The sequence below is a fragment of the Microtus pennsylvanicus genome, chromosome 7 (genome assembly GCF_037038515.1).
Source record: "Microtus pennsylvanicus isolate mMicPen1 chromosome 7, mMicPen1.hap1, whole genome shotgun sequence".
Lineage (NCBI taxonomy): Eukaryota > Metazoa > Chordata > Mammalia > Rodentia > Cricetidae > Microtus > Microtus pennsylvanicus.
This window is the reverse complement of record NC_134585.1, coordinates 10,375,628-10,390,911: the sequence shown is the minus strand read 5'-3', so window position 1 is coordinate 10,390,911 and position 15,284 is coordinate 10,375,628. Positions and strand designations below refer to the sequence as shown.

Here is a 15,284-nt window from a genome sequence, read left to right as displayed (position 1 = left end):
ATGCTTTGGGGTTTTGCCCATTTAGTATGGTGCTTGTTGTAGATATGCCATATACAAACGTCATTATACTGAGGTATGATCCCTCCATCTATAGGCTCTCCCTGACTTTTATCAGGAAGGGTTGTTAGATTTTTTGTTTTAAGCGTTTTTTTTCCTACATCTACGGAGATGATCATGTGGTATCTCTTTTAGTCCATGAATGTGTTGGATTACACTGATTGATCTTTGTACACCGAACAATGCTCGAAGAAAGCAAATTTAGTCACAATAAATGATCTTTTTATGTGAAGTTGAATTTCATTCTTGAGAATTTTATTGAGGATTTTGCATCTTTTTTCATCAGGGAGTTAGGTCTGTAATTTTCTTTATCAGGCGATGGCTTTATGTAGTTCTCATATCAAGGCAATACTGACTTCATGAGAGTTTGGAAGCTTCCCTTCCTTCTCTACTTTATAGAATAACTTGAGTGGTAGTGATATCAGTTCTTTAAAGTTCTGCAGTAAATCCATCTAGTCTTGGGCTTTCTCAGATGGGAGACTTTTTACTCCTATTTCAGCCTCATTGCTAGCTACACATCTGCTCAGTATAAAGCAATTTATCCCATTGCTCTTGTGACCATGACCTAACTAAGCCACCTACTTGGGGTGCCCCTCTTGCCACCCGAGATATCCACCACAAGTTTGCAGTAACTTCCCATTGTCCCTCCCTCTCTCTACCAAATAAAGGAAGGCAAAAGGATGGGACGAAACATGCCTTTCTGTAGAACACTAGCTAAAGTGTATATAATTGTGTGTTAGGAGAATTTTTTTATTGCTTTGGTTCCACTCTGTTTCTTTTTTTTTTGGTTTTTCGAGACAGGGTTTCTCTGTGGCTTTGGAGCCTGTCCTGGAACTAGCTCTTGTAGACCAGGCTGGTCTCGAACTCACAGAGATCCGCCTGACTCTGCCTCCCGAGTGCTGGGATTAAAGGCGTGCGCCACCATCGCCCGTCCACTCTGTTTCTTGCTATTCTTTTTAATTTATGTGTGAGGGTCTTGCCTGCATGTATGTATGTATGCCACTTGTGTGCCTGGTACCTGCGGAGGCCAGAAGAGAGTTAGATCCCCTGAAACTGGAGTTACAGACGGCTGTGAGCCACCATGGGTGCTGGAAAAGGAACCAGGGTCCTCTGCAAGAGCAGCAAGTGCTCTTAACCGCTGCTGATCCACTTTTGTTGTTGCTGCTGCTGCCGTGACAAATACCTAAGACAATTTAAAAGGACTTAAGATTTATTTTAACAAGTTCAAGTTTCAGGGCTGCCAAGACAGCTCGGCAGACAGAAGTGCTTTTCAACCAAGCCCGGCGAGATGAGTTCAACCCCTGAAGTCCATGGTGGCATAAGAACTGGCTCCCAAATGTCGTCCTCTGACCTCTAAACGCAGACCACGGTATGTGCACATTCAGCCACCGCGACACACACACACACAGCGTTCACAAACATATACATGCACCTAACAGTAGTCTTGAATGCAGAAGGGAAACTTCTGCAGGAGAAGGAGGAGGAGCAAGAAAATAGGTGTGCCTTATTATATGTTGGCGACTCCACAGCAGCGTTCAGCACACCTGCTCTGTAAGAAGATAGAGTTTAAGACCAGAACCTTCCCTGAGGGCTGACCCCAATCAGAATGTAGATGATAAGAACGCATGATAATGTTGGACAATGGGCCGTATTTTATGAATAAAGACAAAGAATTGCTTCCTTCTGTCTAGTCACTGATGATGTTGAGGGGAGACACACAGGATTTTCAAGATTATCCAGGTAACACTAACTATTCCCTGCCTGTGTGTGGCTGAGGGAGGTACACAGACTTCCGAGACTGTCCGGGTACTGGTTCTCACTACTGCTTCCCACGAAGGCAGCTCCGTATCTGCACTGAGTTCTTCCCATTCCCTCCAATGTACCCAGCAGTGTCAAATCCAAGTGCTAAGGAATTTCTCCCTGATACAAATGTAAGCATTATGAAACTGACATTACTCCATTCTAAACCAGAAGTTTATCTCTCTGCCCCGAATATGGGAAAAAGGGAGCTCCGGGACAGATAAATTCCCATTCCTACAAACTCTGGTTGAGCAAAATGTAAAAAATAATGGTAAATGTGGAATATATATGTGTGCGCGCGCACACACACACACACACACACTCACGATTTCTGAAAGTAGAAGAGGAACCCAGTCAAGAAAGAAAGGGGTCTACAACCTAGGAAGAGGATAAGTGAGGCCACAAAGAAAGACAAACATTGTTTAAGCTTTCGCTTAGATGTGGACTCCAGATCTAATTCTCTACACACACTTATCTATGTGACACTGGAGGCAGAAGGGGAACTGCTTAGGGAGAGAAAAGGAACGAGAAGTTGGGGGACAAAAGAGGGCAATGGGGTGAATATAAGCAAAGTATAACAAATATGTATGAAAAGGTCACAATCAAACTATTTTGTATGCCAAAAAAATTAAAGTTAAAAAAATAATGAAATACTAGTTTTAGGACTATGACTCATTAATAACACATTCCTTTAATTTATAAATAAAACACCTCCGGTTGCAAAATACTTACATACATTGAGTAAATCTTTACAAGAACCTTGAAATGTCAATAAAACGTTCACCTCCTTTTTACAGCTGGCCAAACCCAAGTTCAGAAATGTTATTAGTAAGTGTCTTGCCAGATGCCAGCATCTATGCAAAAACCCCAAAAGTCTGCTTAACACAGTCTCTATCACTGGGTACCTCGAAGCCCACCAGGAAAGCTCCGTGACAACAACCACCACAAATCATACGCTCCAACGTGAGAGTGTGGAAGGTCTCTGTGAGCAGGGCAAAGATAGTCACTAGTCTACCTGGCAAAATGAACTGTGCTAAGAGAGGGCTAGAAGCTGGGACTACATGGACTCGGGGGCCGCCAGCGCACTTGGTGATCTCCTTCTACGGACACTCCTTTGCCTCCTTTCTCCACTATAAGCTATTTTTTTTCATATTCTTTCCAGGGCACACAATCTTATACCCTTTACTTACATATATACCCCTATATATGTCTAAAAGCAACAGTGTAAGTAGAGTTAATTGACTTAATAGATATTTCCTCAGTTGATGTACTCTGGTTCTGTCGCAAGTTACCAAGTTTTTGCTTCGAGGAAATAATTCTGTTAACTATCAGCTCCTAGCAAGCAAACTCAAACACATATAAGCCCATGGAATAAAAGCAGCAGATATTCTGGAACAGAGACTAGGAGCGAGCTGCAAAAACACAGTTGACATGTAAAAGCTTAGCTACAACTATGCAGTTTTCCCCGGGGAGTCATATCAAATCCAGTACAATAGACTTTTTCTCAGAATCGCTCCTAACCACACCTCCAAAGAGAATGAAGAATTCTCAAAGGGGGGAGCTGGAGAGATGGCCCCGTGGTTAATCACACAGACCGTCCTTTCCAGAGGACCTGGATTCAATTCATAGCACCCACACGGATCTGATACCCTCTTCTGGCCTCACCGGGCATGCATGTGATATCCAAACATGCAGAGAAAATACCCATTCAAAGGAGGGAGGGAGGGAGGGAGGGAGGGAGGGAGGGAGGGAGGGAGGGAGGGAGGGAGGGAGGGGAGGAAGGAAAGAAAGGGAAGGTAGGTCAAAAATTCACTAAACCAACTTCAGCAAAACATACCAATCTAAAGTTAAAAAACAATATTATAGAAAAATGGGTTCTAAAAGGTCAGAATGCACTGAAGTCTCAAAATCAGAGTCAGCAATCAGATGTACTTCCCCCCCCGGGGGGGGGCAGTTTATGGAGAACTTAACTCTTTTCCCAGGCCTCCTGAGAGGTATAGCATCCAAATCGAGGGTGCCCCTCACCATCTCTGAAGCTGTCTTATTCCCCAATTCCGTTTCACTCATTTAACTTTTTAACTTTTAAAATTTTCACGTAGAGGGCTGACAAGGTGGCTCGGCGGGCACTTGCCCTCTAATTCGACAAACTGAGTTTATTCCCGGAACCCACAAGGTGGAAGGAAGAACCAGCTCCGTGCAAACTGACCTCGGACGTCCCTACGCATGCACTGTGGCCCTTGCCTGCCCCCTAAAAGTGTAAAATAAACGTCTCAAAATCCCCTAAATGAACAAACCTCCTCTTACATGTTAACATGTTTTACATCTACTACACGAACGCACTTTAGCCTCGCAGCCACAAATCAAGTGTTCTTAGAGCCTCCGTTGTATAGATGAGGAAACTGAGGCTCACGAGGCAGTCTGGAGTTCTAGGGGTGGGGCTCGGTTTCTGCATCCCGGGCTTCCTGCCTGCCCACAGGCTGCAAGGCAGACTCGGGAAGCACAGACCACGGCCTTGCACAGCTCGGGCAGTCAGCCGGCCTTTCGGAAGAGTCCGCCTAGGCCCACCTCCCAGGCAGCCCCTCCGGGTGTCCTTCGGAGGCCGGGCACCCGCCACTCCGCAGAAGCTGGCGGGGTATCCAGCGAGCGGCCCAGCGGCGCAAGGTTCCCGGGGCAAGGGATGCCGAGGCAAGGTCGGCAGGGATCCCGCGTGAGGGTAGCCAGCAGGTTCCCGGGGTGACGCTCCCGAAGACGGGGGTCCCTGGGCGGGGTCTCGAGCTAGGGTCCCGCAGCTCTCACCTTCCGACAGCTCCAGCTCTAGCTCCGCCAAGCTCTCGAGCACCTCGGCGGGCAGCGGCGCCGCCTCCAGAGGGCATCCGCGGTCGGCCATGGTCGGTGGCTGAGACGGTCCCACCCCCGGGGCCTGCAGACCCGCAGCGGCTGCCCGCAGCCGGCAGCGGGCGGGGCGCGGCCGGGGCTGCTGCTCACCGACGCGGGCACGAGCGCGGGCGGCTCCGACTCGGGAGCGCGCCGGAGACGCGCGTGCGCGGCTGAGGGGCGGGGCAACGCTTGCGCGGGTACGTCGGGCAGGGCCCGCCCAGCAACTCTAAAGGCTCGCTTCCATTGGCCAGTAAGCCACGTCGGAGAAACGGGGAGCTTGGGGGCGCTAGAGGAGCGGTGGGCGGGGAAGGGGGACAGAGTGGCTCCGGATGCTGGCGACCCCCAGTGAAAACTGACTTCACTGTCCTCCCAGGTGACCCTCATGCGGATTCCCCGGCCCCTTCCTCGTCTGGAACCCTGCTGGCACGCTTAACTCTGTGGGCGTTCCTGCTGTGAAGTCAGCAAACCGCTTCTGGCATTTTTCTCCCTTCTTAAAAGTGTGTTTGCTTATTGCTTTTCACTATAACCCTGGAAGGAAGTACTCAGCGGTGGACCAAGAAGGATCTCCAGCAGTGTCTCAGACCTTGAGATGACCTTGGGACTTAGAAGCCTAGCGTGACCTGTTGGGCCTTAGTGGAATTTTTGAAAGAGCTGTTCCCAGAGCTGGGGGGCATTTATACGTGGTGCAAGGACAGCCTGGTGGCCTGGAGGAGGTGTCATTCCAGACTTTGCCACAGGTCCTGTCCTGGTGCAGACCTCATCGCCTAAATAATAGGGTAGGAGAACAAAAGCCTGGCCTTTGAGTCCAAACTAAATGTCTCAAGAGCTGTACTTCTGTGACTAAGATCTAGCCAGGCCCTTTAGTTCCCCTCAGGTGGCAACTTCAAGTAGGTGAGTAGGGTCCCTTCTAGTGTTAATAGCGGGCCCTAGAGTGTTGAAGATTTATGAGCTGGGCTGACAGACTCAGGGGGCTCCAAGTGGTCTTTACAGCTACTAGCGTTGTTCCCAAGCCCTGAGAATGAAGACTCTCACTGTCTATGGTCTTGGCTGCTCCCAGAAACTCTCCCAGCCCAGAGTGCCTGCTTTCTCTTACTGCTCTCCTCAATCTCCTCCCCCCAATACACACTTCTTTCTAGTACTCTTTTTTTTTTTTTCGGTTTTTTGAGACAGGGTTTCTCTGTGGCTTTGGAGCCTGTCCTGGAACTAGCTCTGTAGACCAGGCTGGCCTCGAACTCACAGAGATTCACCTACCTGTGCCTCCCGAGTGCTGGGATTAAAAGTGTGGCACCACCACCTCACAGCCTTTCTAGTACTCTTTAGCCACCCTCTTGCCACTGCCTGCCATATCATTCAGCCCTCTCTTCAGACTTTAAAAAAGCCCAGGTAGGGGAAAAAAAAAAAAAGACCATTTTGGAGGCTTTTAGTGGGCCTAATAGCATCACATCATCAGGAAACCGCCTAGGAAGGTATCCCCAGCTGACTAATCGAGTTATACAGCCAGGATGTGTGGTATGCAAACGAAAGACTATTTGTTTAAACAAATCACCGGCTCACAGAGGAACCAGCCACAAGCTTTGCATGAAAGTTGGTCGATGGTTTCCCATTTCTTCAATCACTGTTTTTTTCTTCCGAAGGAAGTGATCCTGTGTCCTCTTGAGTGAGCGTAGCTGCTCAAGTTCCCTGAAGCTGGTGAGAAAGCACCTGGGATTTGGCCTTTCAGAGCTGGTGCAGGTTGTCTGGAGTGGTGGTGACTAGAGCAAGGTGATCGGAGCAAGGCTTCCTGGATCAGGTATCCGGGATTCAGTTGCTGTAGGTTATCTTGCTGCTGGAGTATTTTCATAGTGATTGTAATGTATGCAAAACAGCCAGACTTGCAGGCACTCCAGCAGGTGGCTAGGGAAGCGGCTGCCCAGCTGACAGTCCCTCACTCCAGGCTGCCAGGCAGGAGGGACAGACACATCTACCTGTCCTTCAAAGTCCTTAGCTTTTGCTTATTCACATGGAAATGAAAACGGTGTACAAGAAAGACTTAAAAGTTCCGACACACAAAAAAAATAGACATTTTAAACAGTATTTAACAATGCTTTAAAGCATTTAACAATTTTTTAAGGCTTATTTAATGGGTGAGTGCTTTGCCTGCATATATGTGTGTGCACCACATGCATGCAGTGCCCAAGGAGACCAGAGAGGGCGTGTGACGCTCTTCAACAGAAAGCTTAGCCACCATATTGGTGTTAGGAACCAAAGCTGGGACTTCTTCAAGAGCAGCAAGCACTCTTAACTCCTGAGCCATCTCTCCAGCTCCCTGTTTATCTATTTTTAAGGATTTAGCCACTGCTTTAGGGAAAGTTGCATCCCTCTGTCTGTCTTTCTTTGCAGCTCCTCAACAGGCTGAGCAAAATTTTGCCTAGAAAACATGTACTTTACCCCTTTCTGCCTTCTTCTTTTCACAACAGGTGCTGATCCCAGATAAACAAGATATACCCAAAACTCTATCTTCGCATCCCATTTCTGGTGAGTTCATGCCACTGCAGTTAACGCCAGCAATGAAACGGATTTGAGGCGGACTCAGTTATCCGTTTAGACAGATGTAAGGGGAACTAGTGAAACTGTATACACAGCCGGTGAAATATCAGGCATACATAGTAACTATAAGGAAGGAAACCACTTCATAGAAACAATGGGCAGCTGATAGCAAGCAACAGAAAATCAGGAGCCCAAACTCTATGAAATTGCATGCCAAAAACAAACAACAAACAAACAAAAAGAGTCTTTCACAGAAGGATAATTAAAGGCCAAGAAGGAATGTTCCAGAGTAACTCCAAACACATGCTGAAATGAAACAGTTTTCTAAAACCGAGTCTGGAACCTTGGTTGGGAAAAGCTGGGCCTGTGGCACACAGGTTGGAGACACCGGTGTAGAAATTTTCAAAGATTTTGACCCCTTAAACTGCTTCGATACCCTTATGGCCTGTCCACAGATTCATTTCATAACAAAGCCCGGAACTCCTCCTCATACCTTAGCCGCTGTGATGATTGATTTCGATTGTCAACTTGGCAGGCTCTGGAAATCAGCTGAGAGACATACCCTCTGAATGAGTCTGTGCGGGCATTTCCAAGAGAGCACAATCTTGTTCCAGAGTGGGTGGCTCAGATATACTGTTGCTGCTGCTGCAGCTCTTCTCATCCTTTACTGACATCAGAACCTAGGTCCTTCTTCCAAGATGGACTAATGACCAGTGACTGTCCATGTATCCTCCAGGCCTTGAGCACCAGATTGGGAATGCTGAGGCATCTAGCTTCGTGCGGCTATTGGCTCTTAGTCGCTCCAGCATGCAGACAACCAGTGTTTCACTGGCCAAATAATTGTATTGTAGAAATCATTCTAGTAAATCCCCTTTCAATATACAGTCTATTGGTTCTGTTCCTCTAGATAAACCTTACTAATACACCCACCTACTGGATGAAAATGAAATGAATGAAATTTATGCCCTGGCAGTGCTGAAGATGAATGGGCAGCCCATATATGGCGGTTCTGTTGAACTTGTCCATATCGGGTTTCGTGGTCTTAAGTTGATGAGGATGATTGACCAGGTCTCTCCCTCAAGAGGGCACCAGATCTCATTACACATGGTTGTGAACTACCATGTGGTTGCTGGGACTTTAACTCAGGACCTTTGGGAGAGCAGGCAGTGCTCTTAAGCACTGAGCCATCTCTCCAACCCAATTCAGTTTCTATTGGATACTAGACACGGAATTATGGTTACTTCTGAGTGTAGTTCAGGTGAACATAACAAGATGAAAAGTGACTTGTTAGTCCCACTTCTCCCTCCAAAGAGCTGTGTATTCAATCGCTAACACAACAGTAGCAAAGTACTGGAAACGAGCCAGCTCAACAGACGGTTTACCATACCAGAATTCTGGAGGCCAGAAGTCTAAGATCAAGGTGTTGGGACAGGGTTGGTTCCATCTGGGACTGCAAAGGACAATCTGTCCCATAGCTGTTTCCCAGCCTCTGGTAGCTACTGCTAATATTTGATGTTTCAAATAAGGTCATATATATAGGCATTTGAAATTAGGACTGAAACATCCCTTTGGTTGGGGTGGCAGTACAGTTCAACCCATAAATCATAACACACAGACATGTATATACTGGTAGGAGCTGAGGAGGACTGAGTGAAGTTGGGTTATGGGACTGATTAATGAAACAAGCAAGAGCATAAACTTGGGCAGTAGAGTCCACTGTCATATAAGGAATCTTCCATGAGCCTCCATGCCCTGGCAATGAACTCCTTCATGTGTCAAGAACTTTACATTCGGATTGATCAGTCAGATGGGTAACATGGAGAAGGTGCTAGAAGCTGGCGATACACAGTTGCTTCAGAGATAAACCCTGCGAGAACTCAAAGGCTTGCTGTATCCTAATTGATCAGGGGTGCTCCAGGACACCCCAAAATAAGAAATTTACCACCCCTTGCACTCCCTGCCATCAGCAGCAGCAGGAGACACAGCCTGACACTGCCAGTTGTATAGTCTGAGGACTTCTTAGAGACCGCCACTCGGGCACAGCCAAGACCTTGACACGCCACAGACAAGGGTTTTAGGATAATTGGATAAGAGATGAATATAGCAGTACTAGCTTTCTCTATAATGAATGGCTGGGACACCAAAAGGGAGACAAGCACAAATTATATCTGTGTCAGAGAGCAACTACTGGGATCCAAACATTTGGACCCACAGGAAAAGTCAGGTAGGGACGAGAAGGAAAATGAGGCTAACGCAGGAGAAGATGCATTCAAGTTTGACCTTTAACACGGAGAGGAAAAATCCACGATTCGGCATAGCTCAGGGAATGAAACCATGAGAGGGGGCAGACTGCATTTGAACTGCTTGAGTGGGAAGCGAAAAGCAGGAAATGAAAGACCCTCTCCCAGCCCAGCTTGGAAACCACGGGAACAGATGGGATTTGTCTGGGCGATGTGAAGGTACAGGAGTTGAGTACCGTAACTACGCATCCCTCCTAAGACAGATTATGTATCACATGAGAAAACAGAAATCCTGGTGGTTTGGCTCAAATAGACCATTAGGGACACTCTGTTGTCACTGGTTGAGGTCTCTATGAATATCGGGTGTTGCAAATATTTAATTACATCGTGTAAAGATATGTCACTGTGATTGGCTTAATAAAAAGCTAAATGGCCAATAGCTAGGAAGGAGGTATAGCAGGGACTTTTGGACAGAGAGCTCTGGGAAGGGGGAATCACCAGTCAGATGCAGAGGGAGCAAGACATGCAGGAGAGGTAAAAGTCTATTCTAAATAGATAGAAATGGGTTAATTTAGGTTCTAAGAGTAGTGGGACAAGACTAAGCCATAGGCCAAGCTTTTATAATTAAAAATAAGTCTGAGCTGGTGGCCCAAAGGAAAACCTGCCTACAATTGGGACCTGGATGACAGTGGGGGGGGGACAGGCATTACAAAGGGAATGGAGAATGGGAGATGTGTTTGGCACAGGAAGGGGGGAGAGTTGATTCAGTAGGCATCCCTGGACTGGTAAAGCACCCTAATGACCTTTCTGAACCCCAAGATAGAGCTGACCTATAAAAAGAACGGGATGCTCTGGTGGATCTGAGTGACTGAGACCAGGATATAAGCCAATTCACTGCATGCTAAAGCAAGCAACAGATAAAAAGCAAAGGGGTCTTATCTGGGTCGCTCAAAATCAAATATGACAAGATTTGTGTTGAGCTGCAATTTTTTGTTTTTTGAGTCAGGATTTCTCTATGTAGACCAGGAAGACCCAGAACTCACAGAGATCTGCTTGCCTCTGCCTCCTGAGTGCTGGGATTAAAGGCATGCACTGCCATGCCTGGCAAGATGAAAATTCTTGGGAGCAGAAGCAGAGATGCGAAACCAAATGTGCCGGGCAGTGGTGGCGCACGCCTTTAATCCCAGCACTCGGGAGGCAGAGGCAGGTGGATCTCTGAGTTCGAGCCCAGCCTGGTCTACAAGAGCTAGTTCCAGGACAGGCACCAAAGCTACAGAGAAACCCTGTCTTGAAAAAAACAAAAAAACAAAACAAAACAAAACAAAAAAAACCCAAAAAAGCCAAATGCTATGCTAGTGAGCGCCTATAAGGCTTTAGTGTAAGAACAATTCACGGACAGCATAAATGATCAACAGGGTGTAGGTAAAAGAGTAAATACATTTCACTCGGTGGGCAGCTACCCTTGAGGAGGATAATCCTCAGATTAGGGTGGGTATGGGGAAGCATGTATGCTGAGGGAGACTTATTTACCCAGCTTGAGGACCTCTCGGCAGTCAGGTGGGGCTGAGGGAGGCAGCAGCAAGAGCGCAGTGCCAGCCCAGAGTGTGTCAGACTCCCGAGCAGCGGGTGTAGCCACACCCTCCTACTGCTAAGCAGCTTCAGCTGGCTCCACTGGGCGTGGGGAGGTGAAATGTTGCCCATGCAGTGCCCAGGATGAGAAGGCAGAGGTTTATAGAAAATGACTATGGATGATAGAACACTAAGTAGGATACCACCTCCCATACGTGCCATTGTCCCTACCACTGCTCTGAGGAGACCACGGGTACAAGCAATGCTCTTTCCACGTTGTGTTGGGCTTTGCTAACAGCTTTCTCCAGCAACCTCTTAACTGCCAACCTCTGAGACCTGCTGGCACTTGCCTGGAATGGAGAGCGGTGGCTCTTGATTACACGGATGACACAGTACTGGTTTCTGAAGGTCTTAGAGATCTGTAAAGGCATCTAAACAAGTTAAAGGATTTGGAAGACGGCACCCATACTCCCCCAGAAGCCACACAGTTGTTAATCCCCATAGCTGGGGATGAACCGTTGATATATCCAGGAAGACCCCTGGGTAAAGGCACCACTTCTGCTGCATGACAGAACTAGATTAGTAAATCCTTGCTGCTAAAGACACCATATGCTTTTGTTGTAGTACATAAGTAATTCATGTCAGGACTGCACTGGAAGGCCCCTCTATGCTCAGCTAGCTTTTTAAAGTGCTTGCAAGATACTATGCAGGCTATCTCAGGGTTTCTATTGCTGGGAAGAGACACCATGACCACTGCAACTCTTATAAAAGAGAACATTTGAGGTGGCAGCTTACAGTTTCAGAGGTTTAATTCATTATCACCATGCAGGGAGCATGGTGGTGTGTAAGCAGACATGGTACTAGAGAAGGAGCTGCTACATGTTGGTATCAGGCAACAGGAAGTAGACTGTGACACCAGGCTGTAGCTTGAGCATAGGAAACCTTAAAGCCCACCCCCACAGTGACACACTTCCTCCAGCAAGCCCACACCTCCTTACTGTTCCACTTCCAATGAGATGATGAGCGTCAATTACACTAAGCTTCACACAGGCTGCTGAGGCAGAACTGTTGGCAGTGGGCTTACACCTATTTGGTTGCATACACTGTCCACTACACTACCAAGACACCAGGGCAGACTGGACTGCTGGAGAAATAGCAGCACAACAGCTATGGGTACAGTAAACAACCTTCTGGTTGGATTTAAAGCCTTCTCCAGAGGGAATTTGCATGGGGCACTGTAAACCTGGACAGAGATCTGCGACAAAGCAGGTCATAGGTCCCAGTGGAGAAGCAATTGCTCTTCTTTAATGACTGTAATATGCCTACCAAATTGCCTTTGAGTACTGTTATTGTCTGTCCTGATAGTAAGAAAACTCAAGTTTACTCAAGAGACTTATGATTGGTTAAAATGCCAAGAATGACTGACTTAGGAAGGTGTGGTGGCCACTTTGTCTTGTGGGTGGTGAAAAGGCAGGTGAAGACAGTGCCCTGTTAGTGTGGAATGCTGAAATAATGGCAGGCAGTAAATGCTCTGGGTGAATAATTCATGTCATTTCTTCCACAGGAATACAGACCTGGGAACCTGGAGAATGAAGATGGGAGTAACACTGGAGGAAGTTTTGCTTCCTACTGCTCACCTTCTGTGGATCAAGCTTTTGGTACACCGTAAATGTGCATAACTCTTGTTAGTTAATGGAAAGCTGACTGGCAAATAGCTGGGCAGAAAAGTTAGGTGGGACTTGCAGACAAAAAGAGCTTGAAGTAGAAGGCAGAGTCAGCAAGAGACACAGAAGGTGAACACGCCATGTTGAAAAAAGGCACCATCACATGGTAGAGTGTAGATAAGAAATACAGGTTAACTGAAAATATAAGAGCTAGTTAGTAATAAGCCTAAGCTATCAGTTGAGTGTTTATAATTAACAAGTCTCTGTGTGGTTATTTGGGAGTGGCTGAAGGGACAAAGCTGACCAGGAGTTCTGAAGAAAAACCCACCTACACCTCCTCTTCTATTTTATGTGTTGGCAGCACACTGGCCTTAAAAATTAGTTAGTTGTTGCCAGATCTCAGAGCCGGCCTCAGTCCTGAAGAGATCTGTGTGATACCTGGGCACCCTAGACTACTGAACATGAACCTTACCAGACTCCCAGAAGACGAAGCATCTTCTAATGGAAAATACCTTACATCAGGCAATTGCATTAAATTCTATTTCAGTAATTAAATGGGGGAGGAAAATGAGAACAAATCCAGAATAGCCAGAGAATAGGCTCTATGTGCTAACCACTTCAAGGACTCTGCCCAGGCACTCAAGGAGGGAAAAGATGAAAAAAACAGATCACTCACAGGTAGGTAGGGGTGTGTGTGTACGCACACACGTACACACATGCATTATATATGTATCTTTGACATTAGGGGACTGAAGAGCCCTAAGAACAGTGTCGTCATTCCTCGAGCTTCAGTATAGTGGCTCATCTCTGGGTTGCTTTACCTTGTCCATTTGTCCCAGCCCTTCTAAATCAGAGTAACCAAACATATTAAATTCCCTTTGAAAACCAGAACTGCTTTGTTGTCTAACCTGGGCTCTGACTAATAAAATATCACGTATTTGATTTAAGTATTTCTGGGATAACTTTAATTGATCATGATGAATTTTGCCTTTCTTATATTATGAAAAAGTTTTAAACACTATATCCACTAACTATATTTACTGTTTCAAAAAGACTTTGCCATTTTACTGAATCCGTATATATGTGGCTGTTTGTGTGACACACTTACACATATACCCGACTTTCTACTCATTTCTGGTGAAGGGTCCCAGAACCGAACGTGGTATATATATATATGAATATGAGTAAGTTATATAGAGGATATAGCCATGAGAAACAAGTCTAACATCTAAGAATTAAGTGAATGAAAAAAGAAAATGACCACACATAACAACAATACTTAAACTTTATTTTTCCCTTCCTGTGTGCTCACTTTCAAATGAACTTTCCAACCTCACACGTTAAGAAAATAAACAACGGGAACCACTCTGCACTCTGACACGGAGGAGGCAGACGGCTCTGTCAACAGGCACAGAGTACAACACAGCCATCGCTCACTGGGAGGAGGGAAGGAGCCAAAAGTGCTCCATTTAGCAGTGTGTTGAGTTGGAAAAACTCGGCGGTTGCTACGGGCTGGTATCATGACTCCTGCAGTGTCCCAGACCATACCATGAGCTTTCCTTAGGAAAACCATCTCTCCTCAGATACAACCATCACAGGTAAAGAGCCACAAGACTTTATTCATTGTTTAATCTTCTGGTGGCAGGATTTCTGAGTAGAATCTAAAATTAAAGCAGAATAGAAATTTGTTATAAAACTTCTGTTACGAATTTTTAATTTTTAATAACTTCAAAATGCCAGCACCTCAGAGGTTTGGGAAAAATACTGAATTATAATGAAAATAGGTTAGGTTTAAGAAACTATTCCACAGATTATTATAGAGACCAAATCCTAATTGGTAATGACTGGAATGTAAAATATCCTTCACGAGACTGCATGTCTTAATATTCAGTCTCAGGCGGGGACAGGTTTAGGAGGGTGTGTACCATTTTTGAGATGAAGCCTTGCTAGAGGAAGTAGTTTACTGGAAGCAGGAAGTGAGATGGTACAGCCTGTCTTCACTTCCTGTCCCATCTCTGCTTCCCAATCTGAACAAGCGTGCGGGCAGCTACAAACTCCTGCTCCCACCACAAGATGCTCCAGGCAGCAGGCGCACCTGCCATGATGGACTATCTCCAAAACGAATTGTCCGGGAGTTGTCTCTTATCAGGATATTTGGCCAGTGATCAATTTTCTAACACAGAGAATTGGTGCTAGAGAGTGGAGCCCTTGCTGTGAAACCATGGTTACGCGGCTGGGAAGGCCACTGGCCAGACCCTGTGCAAACCATGGCTATGCGGCTGGGAAGGCCACTGGCCAGACCCTGTGAAAACCATGGCTATGCGGCTGGGAAGGCCACTGGTCAGACCCTGTGAAAACCATGGCTACGCGGCTGGGAAGGCCACTGGCCAGACCCTGTGCAAACCATGGCTACGCGGCTGGGAAGGCCACTGGCCAGACCCTGTGCAAACCATGGCTATGTGGCTGGGAAGGCCACTGGCCAGACCCTGTGAAAACCATGGCTACGCGGCTGGGAAGGCCACTGGCCAGACCCTTTCAACAATTTGCAAGA

At 46.6% G+C, this 15,284-nt stretch overlaps 2 protein-coding genes and 1 long non-coding RNA gene across 13 annotated transcripts in view; 1 reads left to right on the top strand and 2 right to left on the bottom strand.

The window, feature by feature from the left end:
- The window catches only part of Dip2a (disco interacting protein 2 homolog A), a 78,228-nt gene extending 73,369 nt beyond the window's left edge, over positions 1-4,859 (bottom strand). For all 4 annotated transcript variants that reach the window (XM_075979911.1, XM_075979912.1, XM_075979914.1 and 1 more), the window contains exon 1: positions 4,654-4,859. In XM_075979911.1, coding sequence (XP_075836026.1) covers positions 4,654-4,744 — 91 coding nt within the window. In that variant the 5' untranslated portion in view covers positions 4,745-4,859. The remainder of the gene's footprint in view (positions 1-4,653) is intronic.
- A 179-nt stretch (positions 4,860-5,038) lies between these two features.
- Positions 5,039-13,629, top strand: LOC142853648 (uncharacterized). The gene is made up of 4 exons (XR_012911226.1): positions 5,039-5,107; positions 6,369-6,523; positions 7,191-7,248; positions 12,634-13,629. It is a non-coding gene; the product is annotated as an uncharacterized LOC142853648 (long non-coding RNA).
- Positions 13,630-14,000: 371 nt separating this feature from the next.
- Positions 14,001-15,284, bottom strand: part of Pcnt (pericentrin) — an 86,283-nt gene continuing 84,999 nt past the window's right edge. For all 8 annotated transcript variants that reach the window (XM_075979904.1, XM_075979910.1, XM_075979907.1 and 5 more), the window contains one exon: positions 14,001-14,394. In XM_075979904.1, the coding sequence (XP_075836019.1) occupies positions 14,354-14,394 (41 nt within the window). In that variant the 3' untranslated portion in view covers positions 14,001-14,353. The remainder of the gene's footprint in view (positions 14,395-15,284) is intronic.